The 25,027-nt window shown below is 42.8% G+C and overlaps 1 protein-coding gene across 1 annotated transcript; it reads right to left on the reverse strand.

Moving 5' to 3' along the window:
* Positions 1-8,722: 8,722 nt before the first annotated feature.
* LOC133379006 (vomeronasal type-2 receptor 26-like) lies at positions 8,723-14,953 on the reverse strand. Its single transcript, XM_061613617.1, has 3 exons — positions 14,198-14,953; positions 10,260-10,386; positions 8,723-9,639 (listed from the first exon to the last, which is right to left on the reverse strand). Exons 1-3 carry the CDS (start codon positions 14,951-14,953, stop codon positions 8,723-8,725), a joined length of 1,800 nt encoding a protein of 599 aa, XP_061469601.1.
* Positions 14,954-25,027: the final 10,074 nt, after the last annotated feature.

The following is a 25,027-nucleotide window of genomic DNA, read 5'->3' on the forward strand; positions in this document are numbered from 1 at the left end:
GGCCGATCAACCCATTCCCCCTCCAGGGTATTCCCAGGGCAAGATCATTAGCCACACCTGGAGAGGGCACGGGTTGATCTGCCAATTGGTTGCAAAATCTCTTTGAAGATGATTTTTTTAAAAAACCACTCAGGCTGATCCCACCAGGTTTTACAGTAGAAGGGGATGGGGTTTGACTAACATTGTGGGACCCCTAACATTGTGGGACCCCTTTTTTAGAAGACCGAGGTGAAGACACATTGAAACCTACAGGGCTGGTTCTTAAGGGCAGCTAGGTGGGGCACTGACCTGAGGGCCCTGGAGCTACAGGAGCCCCTGAAGGGCCCTCCACTCCCCTTTCATGATCCGCACCCCCCATGCACCCCACCTACCTGTCTCCTGCCTTTTAGCATTGCCCTTCATGAAGATGGCGGCTGCAGCTTCCCTAAGGTACTGAAGCCGCTGCTGCCATCTTAGTTGATGGCAGAGATGCATGTGCGTAGCACGCACATGTGCCATCAACAAAGCTGGCTGCGGAGGCTTCATCCCCTTAGGGAAACCGCAGCCGCCATCTTCATTAAGGGAAATGGTAGGTGGGGTGGCATGGGGGGGCGTGCACGCTGGGGTCCAGGGCAAGCTGACGCCCAAGGGCCCTGGCATGCCTGGAGCTGGCCCTGGGAACCAGAGCAGTGAGTGTGTTTCTACCATTGGTTGCTGGCTATCACCACGCCCTGTAGCTGTGAGTTTCTCAGTCTTACTTTACGCTCTGTGAAGAAGTCCTTGGGTTCTAGTACTATGAGAAAAACCTCTCCATCCCACTTTTTCCACACCATGAATAATCATATGCCCCTTTATTTTGACTCTCCCTTACTCCCTTTTTTCTCTAAGCCAGGGTTTGCCAATCTTTTTAGGCCCAAGGGCACTTTTAGGTTTTTGAGCAAGCACTGTTGGTGCCAACCCTTCTGCTCATTCCTCTCCCACTTCCCCAGACCATCGCAGAGAGAAAGAGAGAAGGTGTGTTCATACTCCCTTATAAAAGTCTGATCCAGGGAAATTAATCTGAGCCTTGATAAGCACATAGGAAGTGGGAATGAGTGTCACTCTTGCAACTTCCTCCTTCAGCTCCAGGTACATTTCAACCACTCTCTCCACCTCATGGCCCAAGTGAGCAATGTGTGTGTTGTGTTACAGGATTCACTGACAGCAGAGGAAAGCCTCAAGGGAAGTATTGTGCCCATGGGCACCACACTGGTGTCTCCTGTTCTAAGCCTAACCAGACATGCTAAGTTTTCTTGATAATGATTCACTATCCCATGGGTGACCTTGGGCCAGTCACTGCCTCTTGTCGAATATACCTCACAGGGTTCTTGTGAAGATAAAACTGGAGATGGGGAAATCCATGTGTTAAGCTCCTTGGAAAAAGTGTTGCATAAAATACAATTCTAAGGATAATAAGAAACGGAGGGGTCATCCTGGATACCTGAACTGCTGTGAAAGAGGCAGTCCCATGTTCAGGATCTCTAGGAAAGGAACTGAAAACAAACCTGCCCAAATAATGATGCTTTGATGGAACTCTATGGTGCAAGGTTCAAACACACTTGGAATAGTGTGTACAGTTCTACTCGCCTCACCTCAAAGATGATCGGGAAAAGGTTCAGAAAAGTGCAACCCAAGTGTCCAAAGAGCTCGTACAATTCCCATATCAGGAATTGCTACAACATTTCAGCCTTCTAGCTTAGAGGAAAGGCAACTAATGGGGGGCATGGTAAAGTATGTAAATAGTGGTTAGAAAGAATAGCCACCAACTGCAATGGCTTTAAAGGGGATTAGACAAACTGACTGAAGAGAAGACTATTGATGGCTATGCATGACTTCCCTTGTAGAAGGCAGAGTGCACTGAATCTTACTAATTGATACAGACAAGTGGGAGAGTGCTGTTGCCCTCATGTCCTGTGAGAAGACAACGCTGGACTAGATCGTTTTTTTGTCTGATACAACAGGACTCTTTTGACATGTTCTTTCCAAAGGAAGATTTTGATGAGCCAACCAGTAGCGCTATTAGATGGATTTTTACCAGCATCCCACTATTTGTGCTTCACTTGCAAAATCAGTTTATCCAGCAATTGAGGTGGAATTTGGAAGGCCAGGAATGGAAGTGAGGTTGGGGGAAATCCTCCTGTGTTTGGCATCTCATGTAGCTCCTGCCGGTCAGAGTACAAAGTATTGATCCCGATGGCTCCATGTTCTAAATCAGTGAAGCAAGGGTGGGGAATCTTAGGCCCAGGGGCTGAATGTGGCCTTCCATGTCCCTCTACATGGCCCTTGATACTCCCCCCTCCCCAGCTATGCCCTCTATTGGGTCTGCTCTGTGCCTTCCTTGAGACATTTTGCCTGGCTGGACTGTGCCCTTGAACTCTCCTCATGCTTCTTGCTTGCCTGGCTGGCTGGAGAATAGAGAGGGGAGTGTTAAATTTACATTCATTGTTCAGTCCACTTTTGTCTCTGGAACTGCCCACCACTGGAATATGGCCCTCTGAAGGTCACCCAAAACAGAAAGAGGCTCTTGGTCTGAAAACGTTTGCCAAGCCCGGCAGTAAAAGGCAGTTTCATGAGCTCATAATGTTCAGAAATAATTGCTTCATGTAATGTGTGTATATTTGCGTTCATCCTAAATATCTTGGTCCTGACCCTTATAAAGGGGCTTTATCAGTAAAGGCCAGGACAGATTAAACTTTCCCCCCATGCTGACCCATGTCAAGAGTATGCAGCCACTTCTGTGAGTCCTCGTAAACATGTTTTCCTCCAGCTCTGCACCTGCGTCACACAGGGACTCAAGGATGTTACTGAGGTGATACTTTTTGCCTTATAATTATTCTTCTATTTGCCAAAGCTCCAAGGATTTACCCAAAGATTTCCTGAGCATCAGAACCAAAAGAAAAATGAGTTAATTTCCTGCAATGTGGCTAAAATGTTTGGTGCATAAAATATCCCTTGTGCTACTGAGAGGTTGTCTTGTCCATTCCCCAGTGCCTTGAGGGACACATTGTTTTTCAGCCCCTGAGGTCCAGGCTCTGAAGGGACCCCTATCTGGCACACCTTTTCAGCTGTTTTTCAATGTGCAAGTTTCGTTATCGCAGCCCCAACTTTTGCTCCTCCTTCAACAGATCTCTCTTTCCTTCGTTTCATGGACACTTACTAATAGCTTTTATGATATCCCTGCAGCTCAAACATATTTTTAGCCCAGGCAATATCTTCATTCTGCTTTAGCAGGTCTGTTCAGCTTTTCCCTACAATCCCTGTTTGTAGGCCCTGCATCATAGGAGTCAAGGCTTTCCCCATGCAGTCTTTTCCAACCTGCTGAAATGGCCTCAGGCCATTTCTATCTTGTGAATGTACTGGATTGAGGGTTCTTGAGTACTCCTCTTAGTACATATCTACACAGACAACTTACATGACACAATTTGTGGTTACCTGAGCTTCCACAGTTTTTGCCAGCAGTTACATCTGTCTAGGAGAACTAACGGTCAGAGGTCTCAGGAAAAAATGGAGTTCAACAGCAGATTATCTTTATAAATCTTATAATATTTATTCTTTCACACATTAAACATATTTGCTAGTAATGCATCCAGTGGCCTTAGCCATTGGGTCACAATTTATTATAATCAGTAGTCAAATATCAGGCTTATAAATCAGTATGCCCCTTCTATGATGAGCTTCCGCCGGGCCTTGAAGACCTGGCTCTTCAGGCAGGCTTTTGGAGTGGGTTAGGTCTTTACTGTTATGGTTTTAAATTTTAACATTTTAATGTATTGGTTTTTTTTTATCTTGTACGTCGCCCAGAGTGGCTGGACAACCAGCCAGATGGGTGACTAATAAATTTAATAAATAAAATAATAAAATAAATAAATACATATATATCAGTTCAGTCATTTATGTTATACAAGTTACATTGCAATATTTGTGAAGTCATATTGCAAGGAATCAACATGAAACAAGTTATATCTCCCTTTTTGTATAATGAAATGGAGCCATCTCACCCTTGTGGGAGGCAGACCTATGGTTATCAGAAGCAGCAGTGTGTGTTTGGCCCAGTCTCCAGGGAGACTGGCGCAATACTGCTCCTGAACTCCTCTAATTATTGGAGTGTTTCAAGGCTGTGACCTTGCTCAACAGCTGTCTGCTAGCATTTGCTGCCTTATCAGCTGCTGTGTCCCTGTGTCGCCTGCCGGGGGCAGCAAGTGGGACCAGCTAAACCTTGTCCAACAACAACTAGTCACTTGAACCAGAAGCAGGTGTTGTCCACACCATATAAGGCAGCTGCAGCTGGCAGCTATGTGTTGCTATCTCTTTTTGTTTATATGAGCAAGAGTACATTGGTTGACTGCCCAGAATAGCAAAAAGAGGGGGAGGAGCAGAAAAACCTTTTCCAGTTTGAACTTTACAAGGCTTGGCTGGAAACTATGTGGAGGTCTGCATACCTGGGCATATAATAACCTATACATTGGGAGTAAAGGCTCTTAGATGGGAAATGTAAATACATTGAACATGGGGTCAGCCCATAACACAGCCCTCACAACTTCAGCTGGTAATAAAAATACACACCCTGTATCAGAAACAAGTAGTGACTACCCCCTTTTCCCTGGAAGTCCTACCCCCTTTCAGGATTGCTTTTGCCTTTAGGATTCACTCTAAATGGGCACTTTATTTCAGACTTAGGAATCTGCTCAAGCATATGAAAGGTCCAACACAAATGTGAATTCATGGTGACTGTGGTGATTACATGAACTCAGCTGTAATTATAAAGCAACTGCAACTGATGTATAACCATCAGAGGCATTTAACAACTGTTTTTAAGGTTACTTTTCTGCTTCTCCTCTAGTTTAGTTTATTCATATACAGTCATAGACCCATTCAAATAAAATAGTCAATAAAAACATCAGAATACTTAAGATACAGAAATATAAAAGTACATCATAAAAGAAATAGAAATTAAGAGAGAAGAATCCTCTTGCGACTCCCTTGAGCAGAGAAAAGGAACTTAGCCACTGTCTCTGTTGTAGACTTATTAAAATCAACTAGGAAATATTTCAACAGAACCCACAGAAAGTATTCCAAATGGGCTTTTTCAGAATGCCACACCAAACTTTGTTGTGGGGGAGGTTGTGACCCCTCTATGCAACTGTATCATCCTCCCACAATCCAAGTCTCCCTGACTTTGTGTGGCCCCTCAACCCCCTTTTTGTTTAAGGGGAAGATGGTCTGTGAGCTGGGTTCTGACACCTCTCAGCGACTGTCTCATCATTCCTGCTCATAACGAATGTGTTTTTATTTCCCCTGACCTTCCATGTGGCCCCAACCCCCCAGTTTGGTTGAAGGGCTCGATTAACCTAAAGATTGCTTTTGAGGTGGGTTCTGACTTTATGTGACTTTCTCATCATTCCTGATTATAAGGGATGGTTTTTGAGACCCGTCTGACCTTCCATGTGGGCCCTAAACTCCCTTTTATGTTTTAAGGACCCAACGAACCTAAATATTGTTTGCAGGTGTCTTATAACCTTTCTATGAACCTATCATATTGCCATTGATCATCTAAAGATAAATCTAAAGTGGTGATATTCACCAAGCAAAAGATCAGACACCGATGGTGAATAAACGATCGCCCGATCCAACAGCTTCCATTTTACAGGTACCTGGGAATAGTCTTCCATGCCTCCGGCTCCTGGAAGCCCCATTGTATAAATGTTTCTGTGAAGAAACCTTGTAGGCATTTTTAAAAAAATAACTGAAATGTAATTGTAGTGATTACTTTTGAGAAAAAATAATCAGTTACTTTCAGAGCAATTGTAATGGTAATTACTACTTTTTGGTCCATGTAATTGTAACTGTAATTTATTACTTTTTAAAAGTAATCTTCCAAGCTCTGGTCCAACATCCTGTTTGCCACAGTGGCCAATCAAACACCTCTGGAAAACTCAGGAGCAGGGCATAAGGAAAACTAGTCCTTCCTGCTGTTCTTCCCAGCAACTGGCATTCAGGGACATGCAGCCTCTCTAAGGTGGTGACCATATGGGCCTGTCAGTGTCTCAGTTTAGACTTCACGCTCTGTGAAGAAGTCTTTGGGTTCATCATCCTAATTTTATGCACCTTAATCGTGACCCTCTGTTACCCACTTTTTTCCTCTCAGCGACATTTTGCCAACCTTTTTAGGCCCATGGGCACATTTGAGTTTTTGAGCAAGTGCTGTGGGTGCCATCCCTTCTGTTTACTTCTCTCCCCCCTCCTCAAGACCTCCACCATCTCAGAGACAGAAAGAGAGAAGGTGTGTGCACCACACTCCCTGGTAAAAGTCTGATCCAGGGAAATTAATCTGAGCCTTGATAACCACATAGAGCTGAAACAGGAAGTGGGGACGAATGTCATACTTGTAACGTCCTCCTTCAGCTCCAGGTATATTTCAATCACTCTCTCCACCTCATGACCCAAGTGGGGAATGAATGTGTGGTCTCAGAGTATTCAGAGACAGCAGAGGAAGACTTCTAGGGAAGCATTGTGCCCTTGGGCACCACGTTTGTGATCCCTGTTCCAAGTGTAAAAGCTCCTGACATTCAACCTTCCTTCATAAGGGATAATTATTCCCTAAATAATGTTGGGAACCCTTTTCTGCATTGGTTTGGAATGGAATGGGCTCCATTCTGCAACACACACAATATTAAGCAATGTTACTGTTTCCTTTCTCATCCCAAATGCATTTTGTTAATGAGACTCCTCTATAGACACACATTTCATATTCACATGTTCTTCAAGTCTTGTGAATTGGCATGTTTTGACATTGGCAATAGTGTGTCTTGGCAGATTTGCCCAGTAGCTTGCACTCATACAGATTTTAAACATGGGGGTACTTATTGAGCATAGACACACAGAGAATCAAAATATATGCATTTAACACTTCAATGGGAAATAGCTCAGTAACAGTACATATCCATTGACATTGGTGGGGCTAATTCAGTAACAATATGCATGTGGGAATTACCTAAATAAACCTAATCATAACTAAACTCACATAGACCCTCAAAATACACACACACACACAAACGAAGGAGCAAGCACATAAGGCACAAGAGGAGAAGGGGGTTGAGTTCAGCACAACTGAGGAAGGCATACTAGCCTGGCCTTTCTCTCTCTCTGGGCTCACTTTGCAGACTAGGCCTCAGTCATGTGCAGCTAGGCAGAGAGGACCAGAATATGGCTTCTGAACACAGTCACACAGTCAAATATAGGCAAAGGGAGCAGATGTGGATGCTACAATTTGTAAGGAAAGGACTTCCAGAAGACAGGACCTGACAGATGTCTTTGCAGATGATCCCTAGTCATGCTTTACCAACAGCACAATCCAAACTATATCTACTCAGAAGTAAGTCCTGTTGAGTTCTATGGGGCTTAGTCCCTTAGTAAGTGTGTTTAGAATTGCAACCTTCAGGGGCATCTATCCTTACTCCTGAATGCTCTCATCTAACATCTCCAAAGCACTAGGTTCCTTTCTTCCTACAGTGGCCTTCTGGTGACTGGCCTGGATTGAAGGCACTTAAACCCTTCTTGCCAAAAGCAAGTAGGGTAGGTTAAATGTTCCCTACCCAGGCTCCATCTTTTAGCTAAGATTTCTAGCTTAATCTCCAATCAGATTTTTTTTAATTATACGCTCCAAGCAACTGTGATTGATGCTTAATGTATCATGCTTAATGACATCACTTGGGCCCACCCCATGACATTACTTGCCCCCCCTAAAATCTCAGGTTTTGGGATTCTTCTGACCTGGCAACCCTAAATGGGTGGTTGCCCCTTTGAAGGGGTTTCCATGAGGGAACTAACCCTTCAGCCCTTGTTTACATCCACAGTCTAGATCAGCCTTTCCCAACCAGTGTGCCTCCAGATGTTGTTGGACCACAACTCCCATCTTTCCTGACCATTGACAATGCTGGCTGAGGCTGATGGGAGTTGTGGTCCAACAACATCTAGAGGCACACTGGTTGGGAAAGGCTGATCTAGATGTTTCTACGTTGGTCAGTTGTAGAGTGCGGAAGGGATGTTATTGGCTGCAGTTCTGGGTGAGAGCCCACAATAATGGTGGGCAGAAGACCCCTCTGGGTGAGAGCCAAGGAGGGCATGTCTGAACTATCCTTGTTGAGAGATAGGGTGCAGCCTCTAGATGTTTGAAGATTGAGTCTAAGATCCAAATTATTGGATACAAGTCCATTGTCTGGAGCATGGTGGTTTTAGCTATTCTCCTATTCTAATGATAAATTTGGTTACTTTATTTGTCTTGGTTTATACAATACTGGATGGATTAATTCTTGTGTGTTTACTAATTGGCATCAAAACATATTTTACTTTAAAAAAAAAACGCTTACGCTTATGTTCATTTCTTTTGTTACGATCCAGTTAAGGCACAGTTTTGTGGGAAAGTTGCCATAAAAATTAAAAAAACCGTGATGTTAAGAATTTTCCCTAGAAGACTATTGAGAGTGACTCCAGTTGAGGATTAGCTGCATAAAGACCAGCGTGGTTGATCAGGTACCTAGTTCAATTCAGGTTGTGATAAAGCAAAATGTGTAAAAAAACCTCAGTTTCATCATTCATATTTCCTGCAAAACAAAGAGAGATTTATATTTAGGGAGCAGTATTAACGACACAAGTATGTGGGTTTCATTACTGCTCTGCTGAACAACACATGTCAAAACTAAATATTTTAAGAATCAGATGCCATTTTTATTTTTGTTGTCAGATGCTCCTTTGTATTCAGATCTGGCCTCAATACAATAATGTAGCACTTGGGCATGAAGATGCAGCCCAGAAGCCCAGCACTGGAGGCCAAGATGGAGAAGACCTGCACGGCTACCATGTATTTCCCCTTCGTGCTCAGGTAGGTGGGCACAAAGGAGACCCAAACGCTGCAGAAGACCAGCATGCTGAAGGTGATCAGCTTGGCTTCATTGAAGGCCCCAGGAAGCTTCCTGGCCAGGAAAGCCACCATGAAGCATATGGCAGCCAGGAAACCCATGTAGCCAAGGGAACCATAAAACATGGCAACAGACCCTTCGTTGCATTGCAGGATAATCTCTCCAGGCTGGGAGTGCATGTCAGAATCTGGGAAGGGTGGCGAGATCCCCAACCAGATTGTGCAGATGACAACTTGGACACTGGAACAGGAAATGACAATGGAATTTGCTAGACTCCTCCCCAGCCATCTCCTCACTTTGTTCCCTGGCTTTGTGGCAAGGAAGGCCAGCACCACAGTGGCAGTTTTTGCCAACACAGAAGAGACGGCAACTGAGAAGATGATGCTGAAGGCTGTTTGTCGGAGAAGGCAGGTCGTTTTCCTTGGTCGGCCAATGAAGAGGAAGGAGGACAAAAAGGAAAGCAGGAGGGAGATGAGGAGGATGAAGGAGAGGTCCCGGTTGTTGGCTTTCACTATTGGAGTTTCTAGGAATTTAATGAGGATTGCTAACACAAAGCCTGTGGATAAGGACAAGAAGAGGGTGAAGGAAGCCAAGAGGATCCCCAAATCTTCTTCATAAGCCAGGAAAGTTATGATCTTGGGGATACAGCAATCTTGCTCCTTGTTTGGATGCTGATCTTCTGGGCATTTGGAGCAACGCTCTGCATCTGCAAAGAACAAGAGAAACATCTTCCTTATATCCATTTGTACCAGAAAGTACAATGAAAGTGGTTCAGAGTACAAGAAGACATAACTATATCCAATAAAAAGAAATAAAAGTAGTAAAATCATTGCATATATTATCTTGAATAAAATCATTACATAATATTAAAAATATTACGGGGCAGGGATAGCCTGGGGAACTGGTACATCTTCAGTTGGTAGTGAAAACACCCCACAGTTGACGTTCATATGATCTCAGCAGGGAGAGAAATCCACATTGGGGGAGTACCCGAATAGAGAACAACCCAGGAATACTACACAAATTGGACCAGCTTTATCCTGTCTCACTGGTCAGGAATGATTTTGGAAATGCTTTTAAAAGGCACCTGCAAGGCATTTTTTAATGGGCGGCCAGACCAAATATTGGCAGCTTATGAGCAGAAGCAGTGATATTGGGTGGTGCTGCCTTGCAAGCCACTTCCCTGCAGCCTGCAGGGTTACTCTCTCTGCTCAACAGCTGGCAGTGGGAGTTATATGTGCCTGTAAATATCATCACAAGTTGGAATTCAGGTTGCCTCTTGCGTGAACTTTGACTACAACACTTTTTTTGCCTGGAGTCACCCACCTTCCTGAGTGGAGATGGTCCCTTCCATGCAGGGAACGCAGTCATAACAGCAAAGTGGCTTTCCTTCCTGAATCACCTTGACAAATCCAGGACTGCAGCTTTCCACACACCTGGAAGGAGGGAGGGTCTAAGCATAAAGACAAGGAGCATCAAGGAAAATGTGTTACTGGTAAAATATCTTTGGAAATGAGGCACAGGATTGGGAAGGACCAAATGGGACTTCTAGCTGTGGGCTTGGCTTGAAGCTTGTAACTAAGGATAAGCTGGCAAAATTGAAACAACAGTGTTGCTGCTTGGAGCCCAGGTGGCCTCAGTGGCATGGAGTTCCCCTTTCCAGCTCTGGCAGCTTCACCAGGTACAATTGCTCGAGGACAGGGTCATTCTGGCCTCAATTATCCATGCTCTGATAACCTCAGGACTGTATTATTACAATATACCCTATGCAGGGCTACCCTTGAAGATGGCCCAAAAGCTGCAGCTGGAGCAAAAATGCAGCTGGCAGGCTGTTCAGTTTGGGATGGCCAAGTGGGATCGATCGATCGAATTTTGCAGCTAATGAGTATAAAAATGCATGCACCGTAAAAGCATTCATAAATACGTTCACTAGTGAAAATTCCCTACAAAAATGCATCATATAAGGCGGAACTGGTGGTGAAATAGCATGCAAAATGGATTTTAGGAAAAATCACACAAAAATGTTGATTATCTTTTTTAAAAAAAATCTCAAACTGACACAGAAAGATGGAAAGTGAGCTCAAGAATGGGAAAAACAAGCAGAGCTTGGAAAAGTTACATTTTTGAACTACAACTCCCATCAGCCCAATCCAGTGGCCATGCTGGCTGGGGCTGATGGGAGTTGTAGTTCAAAAAAGTAACTTTTCCAAGCTCTGAAAACAAGTAATTGAGAAGGACAGATTGATCCATTCTTACATATCACTAAACCTTCAATAACTAACAGTTTAAATATGGCAGGGATTGGGGAAACCCTTGGCAACCACATCCAGTATTTTCTTTTAATTTTATTTAACAAAATGTATATGCCACTTGTTTGTAATAAAACCTGTAAGTAGTTTACAACACAAGTTACTAAAACAACAACCCCATTGAAAACTTAAGGGGGAAAATGCCCCTCCTCAGACAAACCAGCTGACCCCTCCCCATACGACACTGACAGGGATCCACTGCTAGATCTTCAAGAAATCCGGAATGTTGGAGTTGACAGGCATTGGAAGGCAGCCCCACACAGAACACAATACTCTAATTGGAGCTTAAATGATGAAAATACAATGAAATGAAAGACATTATTTTCCCCCACCTGGTTGAGCCATTTGGGCCACACAATGGCATCCTGGTCAATGGTGAACTCTATGCCTTGGGGTCTCTGTCTGCATAAACTCCCAAACTTCACCCTGAGAATGGACTTATTGGGAAACTTCACCCAGTTCACAATGCCCATGTCAGCTGCCAGCTCCCTGTTCTCATTCAAATACACTCCTTCCATGGAAGAATTGTAAAATTGGGAGCTTCTCAGGAAAGGGTGGAGCTAGAATGGCAGAGAAAAGAGCGGCATTTAGAATACAGAGAAACCACACTGGCTATCAGGGCAGGTGCCAGAGGGTGGCCAGATTAGGCACTGGCTGAGGGCCTCTGCTGCCCTGAAGGGCCCTTCAGGGCTTCTGAATTCCCCCCCTTAGGGTCAGGGGTAGCACTCCCATTCTGCAATCCACTGTAACATCGGTTCCCAACCCTGCCTTGGATTGCAGAGAGGGAGTTCCCAGGGACCCCCTCATATAAGTGTGCAGGCCTGTGACACCCACCTGCATGCCCCACCTACCTCTCCCATTGTGGTGAATGGTGTGCATGCTGTGTGTGCATAGCTCCCATCATCCAAGATGGCGGCCAAGGCTTCCCACAGCATTCAGCGCAGTCGTAGAAGTAGGTGATGCATGCAGGCAGCTGCCATGGGCCTGGGGCAGGCTGGTACCCAAGGGCGCAATCTTGCCTGTTGCCAGCCCTTCTGGCTATCCAATTCTGTCTATTTCATGCTTGGATCATCGATGACTCAGGGCTTGTAGCTGTGTGTCTTTTAAAATGTTTGCTTCATTGAGACTACTCCCAATAACAGTTACTTCCTGGTAAGTGAGGCTACGCTGCCATCCTATACACACTTATCTGGGGAGTATGTCCCATTGAAAATAGGATTTCTGGCTAGCAATGCATATGGTAATGTTGCAAAATATTATATTTTTATTATGCAGCTGGGAGAGATATCTGAATTTCTTGCCACAGCATCAAATTGTTCTAGTTTAATTTTTTTTAAATCCCAGTTCACAGCTATTTTCTAATCTATATAAAAACAAGTACAAGGAACTCTGCTACATATAAATGAAAACTTTTTAAAAATATATATATATCCCCAATACATACCTTTTTTAACCTATTTAGAAGATTAAAGTAATGACAACAGAAGATTTATGAAACTTTAAATTCGACAATGAGGACACTGAACTTGTCAAGGATTATCAGTACCTTGGCACAGTCATTAACCACAATGGAGACAAACGTCAAAAAATTGGAAGAAGGCTAGGACTGGAGAGGGTAGCTATGAGAGAACTAGAAAAGGTCCACAATGCAAAGATGTATCACTGAACACCAAAGTCAGGATCATTCAGACCATGGTATTCCCGATCTCTATGTATGGATGTGAAAGTTGGACAGTGAAAAAGAAGATAAGAAAAAGATCAACTCATTTGAAATGTGGTGTTGGAGGAGAGCTTTACGTATACCATGGACTCCGAAAAGACAAATAATTAGGTATTAGAACAAATTAAATCAGAACTATCAGTAGAAGCTAAAATGATGAAACTGAGGTTATCATGCTTCGGACACATCATGAGAAGACATGATTTTTATTTATTTATTTATTTATTTATTATTAAATTTGTTAGTCGCCCATCTGGCTGGATGTCCAGCCACTCTGGGCGACGTACAAGATAAAACAGTACATAAAACAATTCACTAGAAAAGACAATAATGCTGGGGAAAACAGAAGGGAGTAGAAAAAGAGGAAGACCCAAAAAGAGATGGATTGATTCCATAAAGGAAGCCACAGACCTGAACTTACAAGATCTGAACAGGGTGGTTCATGACAGATGCTACTGGAGGTTGCTGATTCATAGGGTCACCATAAGTCGATTGACTTGAAGGCACATAACATAAGACAAGGTTTATAAACTGCTTAATCAACAAAAACCTTAAGCAGTTTACACAAAACAATAATAAATGTTAATAATGCAATGCCAATAAAACAAGTATTGAAAACAAGTAGATATAAAATTTAATTGTTGAGAATCATTTTGGTATTATTTCTGAGTATACAATTAAATGGTCGAAGTATTAGTTAATGCCAGTGGACAATTGTAGATAACTTACTTTGCATGCTATGTGGCAATTTTGTTCATGCCCAGAGACAGGTCTTAACATACTTAGGTATTTTGGTTCTGAGAGATATTTTTCAAGTGATTAAACTGAATTTGAACTGTTTCCCAGTGATTTGGAAAGTTGCCCCTTAATTAAATTTAGTACTTGGGATAAGGTTAATACACTTAAGGTGAATATTCTCAGTTTAGTGCATATTAATAGGGAAACAATATTAAGACATGAGAAATATTATAAATGTACATATATATCAAAGGATATCATAATGAGCTCAGACTCTGACTACATGTCCCAACATCACACATAGTCCTTTGGACAGAAGTAGGCAGGTATTATGACCTATGCAAGTATGGGGGCTGTTAACAGAAGGGTTGTGAAGCAAAATTTCACCTCCTTACTATATTTACATTTTCTCTGTTTCTAATTCCACAGCAATGATTCTGGAATTGGACTGTCAATTGTCGTGTGCAGCAGAGACTGTGTGATGGAAAAGTAACTACCTGCCATGGCTGTAGCCTTTGAACTTCCACACCATCACTGTCTACCTCTATCACCTTCCTCTTAGATCTAGAGGAATACATAACTTTTAAGGTAAGGGCCACAGCTTGGACAGTGTTGTAAATCCTGTAGCTGTCTAGAGAGAGGATTCTTTCCAGATCATCTTGGGGCACCATCTCCAGGTCCTCTCTCTCTCTGCATCTTGTCCAGCCTTTCACCGACAACGCATGCTTTAAATATGAACAATTAAAAGATTTCTCCACAAATTGCTTCATAGCAAAGAAAAATGGCTCAACATCATCATATTTTATCTGTTTATTTGTCTCAATATAAAAGGAAAAAATACCATGGATGTGTTGGAAAGATAAGCGACTGTACATTAAGTCAAAGGAGATGTCCCATACAGCTGTTGTGATCCAGATTTTCCCTACAATGGGTTTTGTTAACTTGTCAAATATTTTTTCTATAATTGTTATTCCCAAGGAGAAATAAGTTGTCTCTGCATTGTAAACAAATGCATGGACTTGTCTCCACTTGAGGAACAGAAAAGAACTGATCTTCACTTTATTCGTATTCAGTCGTGGGATGCTTTGTGAGAAGGCAACACAAATGCCATTCCTGAGGAGCAGAGGCATCAAGGTCTTCATGAATCTCTCTCCATTGTCAGTGTCTGGAGCAAGGAGACCAACCAGCGTCCATCTGAAGTGCAGGAGCAGCTTGACAATCCCTGGGTACTGGGCTTCTTCGTTGGGGACCATCCGGTAGAAAAAAGGGAACTGCGTCTCATCACTTAGAACACGAGAGACAAAAGCATAACTGATCTGGCAAGGAAAGGAAGACAAGTGGCTTATGGTGGTTTTGGATCAAAGCCCAAATACTTTTTACCGCAATTAACAAACATCTACCTTGCAAAAACAAATCTTTTTGCCCAAGCTTTCCTTGACACAAAAGATCAGACCTTGGTTTATCTCTATGAATTCTCTGAATCCCTGTTTTTATTGTTTTTAAAGAATACGCTTTTATCCAACACTTTTACTGGTTTTATATTATATTTTTTGTTTTAATTAGTGTTTTTTTTATGTTGAACACTGCTTGTAGATATTTATAATGTTATGGGGATTATAAATACTTTAAACTTCAATGTTGCACTCAGGGAAAATCTATCCACTTTCCCCAATAATTAGTCACATGGCCACCAGTTATATTCTGTTCCCAAAAATATGCACATGCATGCACAGACAGACAGGCAAAGAGTGCTTAGAATCCCCTTTTGGCACAAAGGGGAGGAAGGACAGGTATTATCAAAGAGAGCACAGCAGCCCTTGTGACCATAAAAAAAGAAATAGTCTGAAGACTGCAATCCGAAACACACCACCCACTATGCCTCCAACATCTCTTTTCTCATCACTCACTGCTGGTTCAGTCCTTGTATACATTAATGAAGTCTGAATGGACCAGAAATGAGACCTTGGGGTCATAGTGGATACCTTGATGATGATGTCAACCCAGTGTGTGGTAGCTATGATAAAAAAGCAATTTTGTTGCTAGAGATCGTTAGGAAAGGGAATGGAAACAAAATGGAAGAGAGGATTGCAGTCTTTGTGCTAATATCATTCCCAACTCAGGCATAAGAGTGGATGCTTTTCAATTTTGGGCTCATTCACATGGGAGATAAATTTCACAGTAAAGACACAGCTTTTGCCATTGCGATAGATTTGAAAGGTTCACACTTCCTACCTTCAAATCCACTGTTTTCCTTTCACACAAGTAGGCATTCCTCTGGAAAGGTTTAGTATTACTGTTTCCTTGTGGCCCCGTCCCTAACTTTTCATGTTTGATACTCCCTCCAGAGTATTGATATTGCTACTGGAGAAGGGGAGGTTTTTTGTCAGTTTCATTGTTTCTTGTCAATTGCATACCTATCCCAGCAAAGCCAGGAGAGCTTTGGGGTGCAATTGACACAAAACTGTATGAAACTGAATAGAGAGGGGAGGGAGTGAAAGGCAAAGTAGGCAGCAGCTGCTGCTGCTTTTGTGAGCAGCAGAGAGAGAGGAAGCTGGTGATGGGGCATAAGAGAGCTCATCCACTAAAAAAAACATTGAGGCAAAGTGCCTACATGAAGGAGCGCAGGTGAGATGTTTTTTCCTTTCCTTTTTGCATTAGAATTGGAATGGATAGATATGGGAAAATTGTGCAATGCCTGCTGATTGACTGCAACGTCATGTGAACCATGCAAATTAAATGGGGTGCCAGTAGCACCAATCTCACAGTAAGTCGCCATGTGAAGGAGCCCATAGTACTTAAAAATCTGCATCTCTTTGCCCAGGAACTCTCCTTTGTGGACTTTCCTTTGTCTTTTCCTTTTATATTACTTTCTGCTGCTGAAGAGGTGTTCTTTTTTACCTCGACCACATACCACCACCAAACTCCAGTCTCACAGAGTAAGGAAAGATATATTAATTTTTCTCTCTCTCTCAAGCCTATCAATCAGCTGGCCAAAACTTCACTCTATCTCTTTCCCTATTTTCTGCTCTCAGGCCCTCATGGGGTCTGAACTGGCAGTGGCTGACCAGGAACAAGACCTTGGTGTCATAGTGGGTAGGCTCAATGAAGATGTCAACCCAGTGTGCAGCAGCTGTGAAAAAGGCAAATTCCATGCTAGGGATCATTAGGGAAGGGAAAGGATCTACTGCCAAGTTCTATATTTCTTTTGAGAATTTTTTTTGCCTGATTTACAATTCCAAAATAAGTCATTACATGTTTTATATGTCCATTAGAGTAATTTCATTTGTTTCCTTTGACTGATAATTTCATTCAATGCCTTGACCTCCCAGGTCTTCCTCATTTGGTTGAGGGCAGCATCATGTCAACACCTCACAAAACTTCCCTGCCTGAGCAACATCAAGGCCACATAAACTGCTGTGCGGAAGCATCCTCTGTCTTGTTTTGAAATTCTAAAAACCCATTTAAGTAGAGATGATTATGTAAGAAAAGAAAGGTGTATGTCTCTCTCAAATTACTTTCAGTACATTTGAAAATGAATGTCTGAAGCCAATCTCACTTTCGACATCCACCTCCCTGACGTTTGAGTTCTCTGGAACTTGGCTCAGCAACAAATGGCCCGCCCCTCTCCATTCCTACCTGTGGAATTTTATAGAGGCCCAATAAGCTTGAAATCTGGATGGAGTTTTGAGAGTCAGCCCCTTCAAGAACAGCCAGCAAGTTATACCATCTTCCACACTTGTAGTTTGGAACATTCGCCTGCCCAGTAGACAGCAGGTCTAACAAAATATCGTAAGTCACCCTTCTGTTAAAAAAGTTCTCATAGATGCTGTAGCCTAGGGTGATGTTGGGTAAGAGCCTGGGATGTTGGTTGATATCCTGAACGGCAAACAAGAAAGAGAGAACCTGCCAATACTTTGTGGATGCTTTCCTGCAAAAATAATAATATACATAGTGCAACATCATCGTGCATTCAATGAATATACCAGATTCATCTCTGGCTTTTTTTGACCAGCTTTTGCAGAAAATATGCAGCTGTGGATTTTATTTCTTGCAGTTTACTTATGCTAATACTGATCCAGAGCAAAAAGACACAAAATCAACAGCCAACCCTCACTTAATGATGTATTAGCAGGGGGGGGGTAGCCTTCTTCATGAATCAATAGTCACTATACTTTTGAAAACAAAACTAAGGCAGACAATCATTCTAGTGATGGAATTAGGCAAGCACAGCTCCTTAAAGGACAATAGCAAATAAAAGGTTCAGGAACTTCATTAAATGATTGGGAACATTTACGGCTATCTATGTGATTTGGGCTGTGAGGACACTAGCAATGTACAGCAAAGAGTTTCTTTTGGCTGCACCTGGAGGGGAAACAGGTTGATCTGCCAATCATTTGTGAAATCTCTTTGAAGCATTGCTTTAAAGAGAGGTGGAGACGCGTTGGAACCGGCCAAAAAATAAGTGGTTCTCTACCCTTTGGCAGAGCTTGGAAAAGTTACTTTTTTAAACTACAACTCCCATCAGCCCAATCCAGTGGCCATGCTGGCTGGGGCTGATGGGAGTTGTAGTTCAAAAAAGTAACTTTTCCAAGCTCTGCCCTTTGGCTATGCTTTAAAATGGAAGATTCAGTCTCTAAGTTAGGGAGTAAATAATCTCTCTTTCTCAACTCATTTGAAATGTGGTGTTAGAGGAGAGCTTTGTGCATACCATGGACTGCGAAAAAGACTAATAATTGGGTTTTAGAACAAATTAAGCCAGAACTATCACTAGAAGCTAAAATGATGAAACTGAGATTATCATACTTTGGAAACATCATGAGAAGACATGATTCACTAGAAAAGACAGTAATGCTGGGAAAAAACAGATGGGAGAAGAAAAAGAGGACAGGCCAAACAAGAGATGGATTGATTCCATCAAGGAAGCCACAGACCTGAATTTACAAGATCTGAACAGGGTGGTTCATGACAGATGCTCTTGGAGGTCACTGATTCATAGGGTTGCCATAAGTCATAATTGACTTGAAGGCACATAACAACAAAACTCTCTCTCTCTCTTTCTGTTGGGAACGAGACAGTGGGGAGATTTGGGATGGCTTCATTTGAATTGCAGTGTCTTGTGCTCTTGACTTGTACTGCTTCTCTTCTGAGATTTGGGTCCTCTTCACTTGATTTTGAATCTGTGATAACAACACTGTAGTAGGCTACACATGCAAGGATGTGTCACAGTTTTAGCCACCACCACTACCTCCACTCCAGTTCTGCATCTTTGAAATTCTGGATTTAGAAAAAGAAGAAAGAGCAACCGAATTACAAGAGCCATGTGTCTCTGTGAGTGATGTAATTCCACTGCAGCTTGATATGTCTTAGCACTCCGGGGATGCATCCACGTTTTGTTTCCTTGGGGGGGGGATTACTGGAGGTTTGCGATGTTTTTGTGATATGCATTTTTATTGACACAGATAAACAGGCTGAACCTAAGTAGAAGGTTCACAGCATTAACACTCCAATACATCCTCCTCCCCATTCAGGTTTTTTTGGGGCTACACAGGTCCTTCAGCACTCAGCAGAAACCTCACAGCTCCCTGACACTTTCCTCAAGCTGTCTCCAAAATGAAAATGCTCAGCTTCCCATCAAAACTCCCAGATGACAGCAGGGGCAGGAGACAAACCTTCCTTCCCTTTCCACAAGAGCCTATCCATGAAGACAGTGAAAGCAACATATCTGGGCCACTCTGCCATGGTCATGAAGATGGTATTTCTGAAATGTCCCCATTTTAATGCTTTTGTATTTTTAGTTTTTAGTGTCACAAGATTGCAGGGTTGATTTGGATGATGGAGGAATTTGGAGGAATTTCCTAGTGGATTTTGTCCTACTTTACTACAGATAAGCTGCAATTGGGCAACATTCATTGGCTTACTAGGCAGCAATTGGGAAGACTGATCAGGAGCAAAGGGCATTCACTCCTTTTGCCCCTACAATACCAGGGAAGAACCACTTTAGCCACAGTCCTCCATCTGTTCACATGGCTTAAAAGAAAACTGGATGTTTGTTCTGTTCATTACAGTTACATCAGAAAGACACCATTGTCCTAAGATGCTGTCAATTACAATTTAAGAAAAGACTTCTCCAGGAGCAGGGTCTATGCATTCAATGGTGCCTTAGCACTGATGCACCCAGAAAGTTTTCCCCAAAGACAAAACAGCACAGGGGTCATCTAGGAGCAGGAAAGGCCCAGATAGCAGTGGACATTGGGAGGCCATGAAATCACAGTGAATGGAAAAGCAGTCTCTCCATCTCCACAAAATGACTTACCGGCTAAAGCTGGTTGAGGGAGGTTTGTTGAAGACGTGGAGATGAAATAAAGCTCTTGTGGCCGAGATGATCCCACTAATGATGTGGCCCCCTGGCCTGTAGTAATGGAAAGGGTCTATTCCATCCACCTCCAAAGTCAAGGGGCATTTTGCCTTCAGCATCCCACAGTCTGCATAAGGCACTTGCAGCAGAGCCAGCATCAGAAGGATCAAGAGCATTCTGTGTCTGCCTGCAAGAGTCACCTACCTTGTGTCTGCTCCCCTCAACTAATTAAAAGTATCATTAGATGAAGTTAAACCTTTTTTGGGGAGGTTCAGTGGTTTTACTAATGCTGATGAAGCATCTAAAGGGGATGGAAATCAGCCTCACACCCACACAGTCCTCCTCACCTGCTCTAAATCTCAGCCCAAGTTCTTGTCACAGGATTCATATATGCCCCAGTCCCTTCCTGCTCGGAGTGAAGATGTCGCCACATGTTGCTCTTGATTCTGGTGTTTATTTTAGTGGACTCAAAGGTGATCTTCCAACAAATCCCTGGAGCTATGGTGCATAAAAAAAGCACTATCATTTGGGTAATTATAAGGGGAAGATGCATCATCTCTCCAACATCCTTAACTCTTTACACAGCTCGATGAACAGGTGCAAGGCTGGATAAAAACATGTTTGCAAAAACTCTCAGATGTGGCTTAATATTCTGAGATGGAGGCAGCAGCTGAACATGTCTGTTGTTGTTATGTGCCTTCAAGTCAATTACAACTTATGGCTACCCTATGAATCAGTGGCCTCCAAGAGCATCTGTCATGAACCACCATGTTCACAAGAATCAGGAACAAGATTTCCTTTTAGGACAATGTCTGGGAACTTCAGGCCCACAGGCCAGAAAGGAGCACAAAAAGGGAAAGGCCAAACAAGAGATGGATTGATTCAATAAAGGAAACCACAGACCTGAACATAACAAGCAGGGCCGGCTTTTGCAAATGTGGGGGCCGATTGGGAACCTTATGGCAGGGCCCTAAAAGTTATTGGGCGGGATCAGGACATTTGAAGCAAGGCGATTGCTGGTTAAAAACAGTAAGGGCAGGCAAGAAGGAAAGGGTTAAGCCTAGACATTGCCCTCTTACATTATTGCAGCTTGTAACCAATCCCCAATCCTCAAAGTTTTAGAGCGGTGGGAAATTGAGCCAACAGCTTTCCAGCAACTCAGGTGGGATGTGTGTCATTTTCCCCCAATCCCCTTCCTTTTAGAAGATACAGGTGCACCAGGCGTATCAATCTGCAATCCTATGCACCTTCACCCTGGCTGGGAGCAAGTGTTATTGGATTCAGTGGAATTGCTTTAGAAGTAAAACTGTGTGGGATCGGGGTATAAACACCTCTCAAGTCAAAGGAGCTTTAAGGGCATGCTGGATAGTTTTGACTGGAGATCTCTGCTTTGGCTGAAGTTTGTTGGGCGTGTGTGTGTGAGAGAGAAGGAATGATTGACTTCAGGGGAAGGGATTCCTACACAGTTTAGTCTCTTTTACGATTAGTTCATCAAGTAAACAGATCCTATTTCTCCTACTATATTATGCATGCTGTCAATTTCAAATAAAATAAATAATTTTAAACTGTATGGTCACCTTTAGTCAAGAAATCAGAAGAAGGCTGGGACTGGGGAGGGCAGCTATGAGAGAACTAGAAAAGGTCCTCAAATGCAAAGATGTATCACTGAACACTAAAGTCAGGATCATTCAGACCATGGTATTCCCAATCTCTATGTATGAATGTGAAAGTTGGACAGTGAAAAAGAAGATAAGAGAAAAAGCAACTCATTTGAAATGTGGTGTTGGAGAAGAGCTTTGTGGATACCATGGACTGTGAAAAAGACAAATGATGTTAGAACAAATTAAACCAGAACTATCACTAGAAGGTAAAATGATGAAATGGAGGTTATCATATTTTGGACACATAATGAGAAGACATGATTCACTAGAAAAGACAATAATGCTGGGAAAAATAGCAGGGAGTAGAAAAAGAGGAAGGCCAGACAAGAGATGGATTGATTCCATAAAGGAAGCCACAGACCCGAACTTACAAGATCTGAACAGGGTGGTTCATGACAGATGCTCTTGGAGGTCACTGATTCATAGGGTTGCCATAAGTCGTAATCGACTTGAAGGCACATCACAACAACAATAACAACAACAGGAGGTATGCTTGGGGTGGGGCAGCCACTGCTGTCTTCGTGCTTTGACCAATCTGATGTGGTTACATCACTTTGTCCAATGTTAGAGCCAGCCATGAGAATCAGGAGTTTGAGGGGGTCCTCTGAAAGTCAGTGGTGTAAGTCAAACATGATTCTTGTGGCTCTGGGTTATGGGGCAACAGGTGGAGGCAAACAGGAGAGGGGCAAGACAGGATCCTCACCCTCATGTACCTAGCACCACATTCCTTGTGGGTCACCCTGTTGATCTTCCCTTCCTCACACTGAACTCCTCTTGAATCATCCTGGCAGAGAGACCCTGATGAGAAGTTGCATTCAGCTTCTGCCATCTTTCACCCACCCACTTCCCCCCTTCTGGATCTGTCTCTTGATGGTCCTTCCATCCAGCTCTTCCCTCAGGCAGTGGACAGGATGGCAGTGGGATCTGATGGGTTTTGTCACACATGGGGCAACAACAATCAGATCCTGACGTTAAGACAGGGATGGGGGACATTTTACAGCCTGAGGGCCACATTTTTCCCCATGGATAACCTGGGGGCCAGGCAAATAAACATGCACATTGCATTCACCACATACTGACAACATCTCCTTTCATCCCAGATCATCTGCCTTGTGGCACTGGGGACAGCCAATGGGAGGGAGGGTGAGAGAAGAAAAAGCCAATCTAGAATCAGGGCCCATAAGGCTCACCCTCCATGCTCTGATGAGACTTTTTATTTTGGAGGAAAGATCCTGAGGGGAGGAACACACCTTGACCCATGACTGACTGAGGTGGACTGATGTGTCAAGTATCTAGCAGAGGATATTCTGCACATTTTTGTGGAAAATGCCAGAAACTGATGTTGTTAACCATCTAAACCAAACAAAAATTAGTCCCTGACTGATAAAACAACATTGAATCATATTAAAATAAAATAAAATGTGCCCAGTTGTCACAGGTTTTCAAATAACCCCATCTGCTGGAAGCAATGAGTAATATGTAAAACAGATAGACACAAATCTATATCTATATATTTTTGTAAACAAAATACCAATAACTTGCCAATATGAAATTCTGGGACCCAATGATCATACTTTTTTTCCCTGTGAAGGATCTACTATTATATAACCAAACAACATCTCTTGCACACCTGATCTTACACTATTAACCAGCTTCCTAACTCCATTCTATGCATTCTGCAAAACCTTACTGTAGCTGCAATAACCAATACTTCAAACATACATGTATTCATACAGTCTACTATCCACAATGGCAAGATGTGTGACATCATTCCCAGAAAGACTGGATCAACAATTTCTACATAACAGACACCCATTCAATGTCCCCAGTAAGTCCTTAAGGTGTTGTATTTAGTCTATAGATCCACTTGACCTCCTTCCTTTTTAATTGTGTATATTATAGTTTCCCTGAACCACATACATTCTCAGTGCACCAAAATTTTAAGGATTTAATATCATGCTCTTGCTCTAAAAATGTTTCACCAATGGTGCTTGAAGATTTTTGGTCCTAATGCAGTTTTTGTGTTCCCCTATCTAGATCTTAATCTTTCTCATAGTCATTCCAATGTATAGCAAAGGGCATGGACATTGCACTGCGTAAATAACTACGTGGGTATTGAAGTTATATAATTTATAAACTTTGTTGTCATAAGGTGTAGTTTAAAATTTTCAATTTGGCACAATTGGTACTTGTGCTACAATTTCTGCATAGAACTTGTTCCACACTGATATTATCTATTTTCTCAAAGCAGCTTTGATTTGGCTTTACTTTGGCTGGTATAGCGCCCAGACTCTGTGAGTTCAAATCCCTGCTTGTGTCTCCTGGATGTCAAGAGCCAGCTAAAGATCACCCCCACAGTGAGTGGCTCAAGGGTTACATGCCCTGCCACCTGTGCAGCCGTGGGCAAGCTGCAGAGTCCCAAGGAGCCCAGTTGCCCCCCAGCTGGCAGTTGTGGACAACTGTGGCAAGCTGAGCAGGCCCTAGCCAGCTGGGGAGGATGAACCTCAGAAGGAGGCAATGGTAAACCCCCTCTGAATACTACTTACTATGAAAACTGTATTCATAGGGTCGCCATAAGTTGGGATTGACTTGAACACAGTCCATTTCCATTTCTTTTAGTGTGCACCATCATATCTCTCAGATTTGCTTACACGTGTGTAAGCAAACAAAGGGGGCAGTGTTGCACTTAGATATATTTTCTAGCAAGTCCCAGTATTTCTGAAATTAAATGAGGCCTGTGCAGTTGAGGTTTTTTTGGCTCTTTGATGTAATTTTGAAAGTTGAAAGCTAATTCATCTTGAAGCCTTTAGTGCTTCCCTCTGCTGAGTTCTCGTCCTTACATTTAGCCTGTTTGAAGTTAACCAGTGAAGAAATTGATAATGCTGAATCCACCACCAACACGCAGAGATGATGGCCATTTTTATTAATTATTTCTCCCCCATCACCTGGGTCAGTTTTTCACTGTGTGCTACTGCTGGCCTGACTGGTCTTTGCCTTCCTGAGGCAACAGACTAGTAAACAAAAAGAACAAAATTGTGATGCTAATCACTCAATGAGCCGTTTCATTGACTGGAGTACCTCACAGAAAGAGACAAAAAGGCAACCATCCTAACCTTTTTCGACAGACTGGCCAATGAGTAAGTGGCCTGAGAGGAACCACAGGCACCGGGGAAGACCTCAAGGGCACTATTGTGCCCATGGACACCACTTTTGTGACCCCCAACCAAATATTCTAAATTTTCCTCATAACTGATCATTATCCCCTTGACCATTTTGGGATCTCTTTTCTATATTTGTATGGGATGGGATGT

Source organism: Rhineura floridana, chromosome 3, assembly GCF_030035675.1.
Source record: "Rhineura floridana isolate rRhiFlo1 chromosome 3, rRhiFlo1.hap2, whole genome shotgun sequence".
NCBI lineage: Eukaryota > Metazoa > Chordata > Lepidosauria > Squamata > Rhineuridae > Rhineura > Rhineura floridana.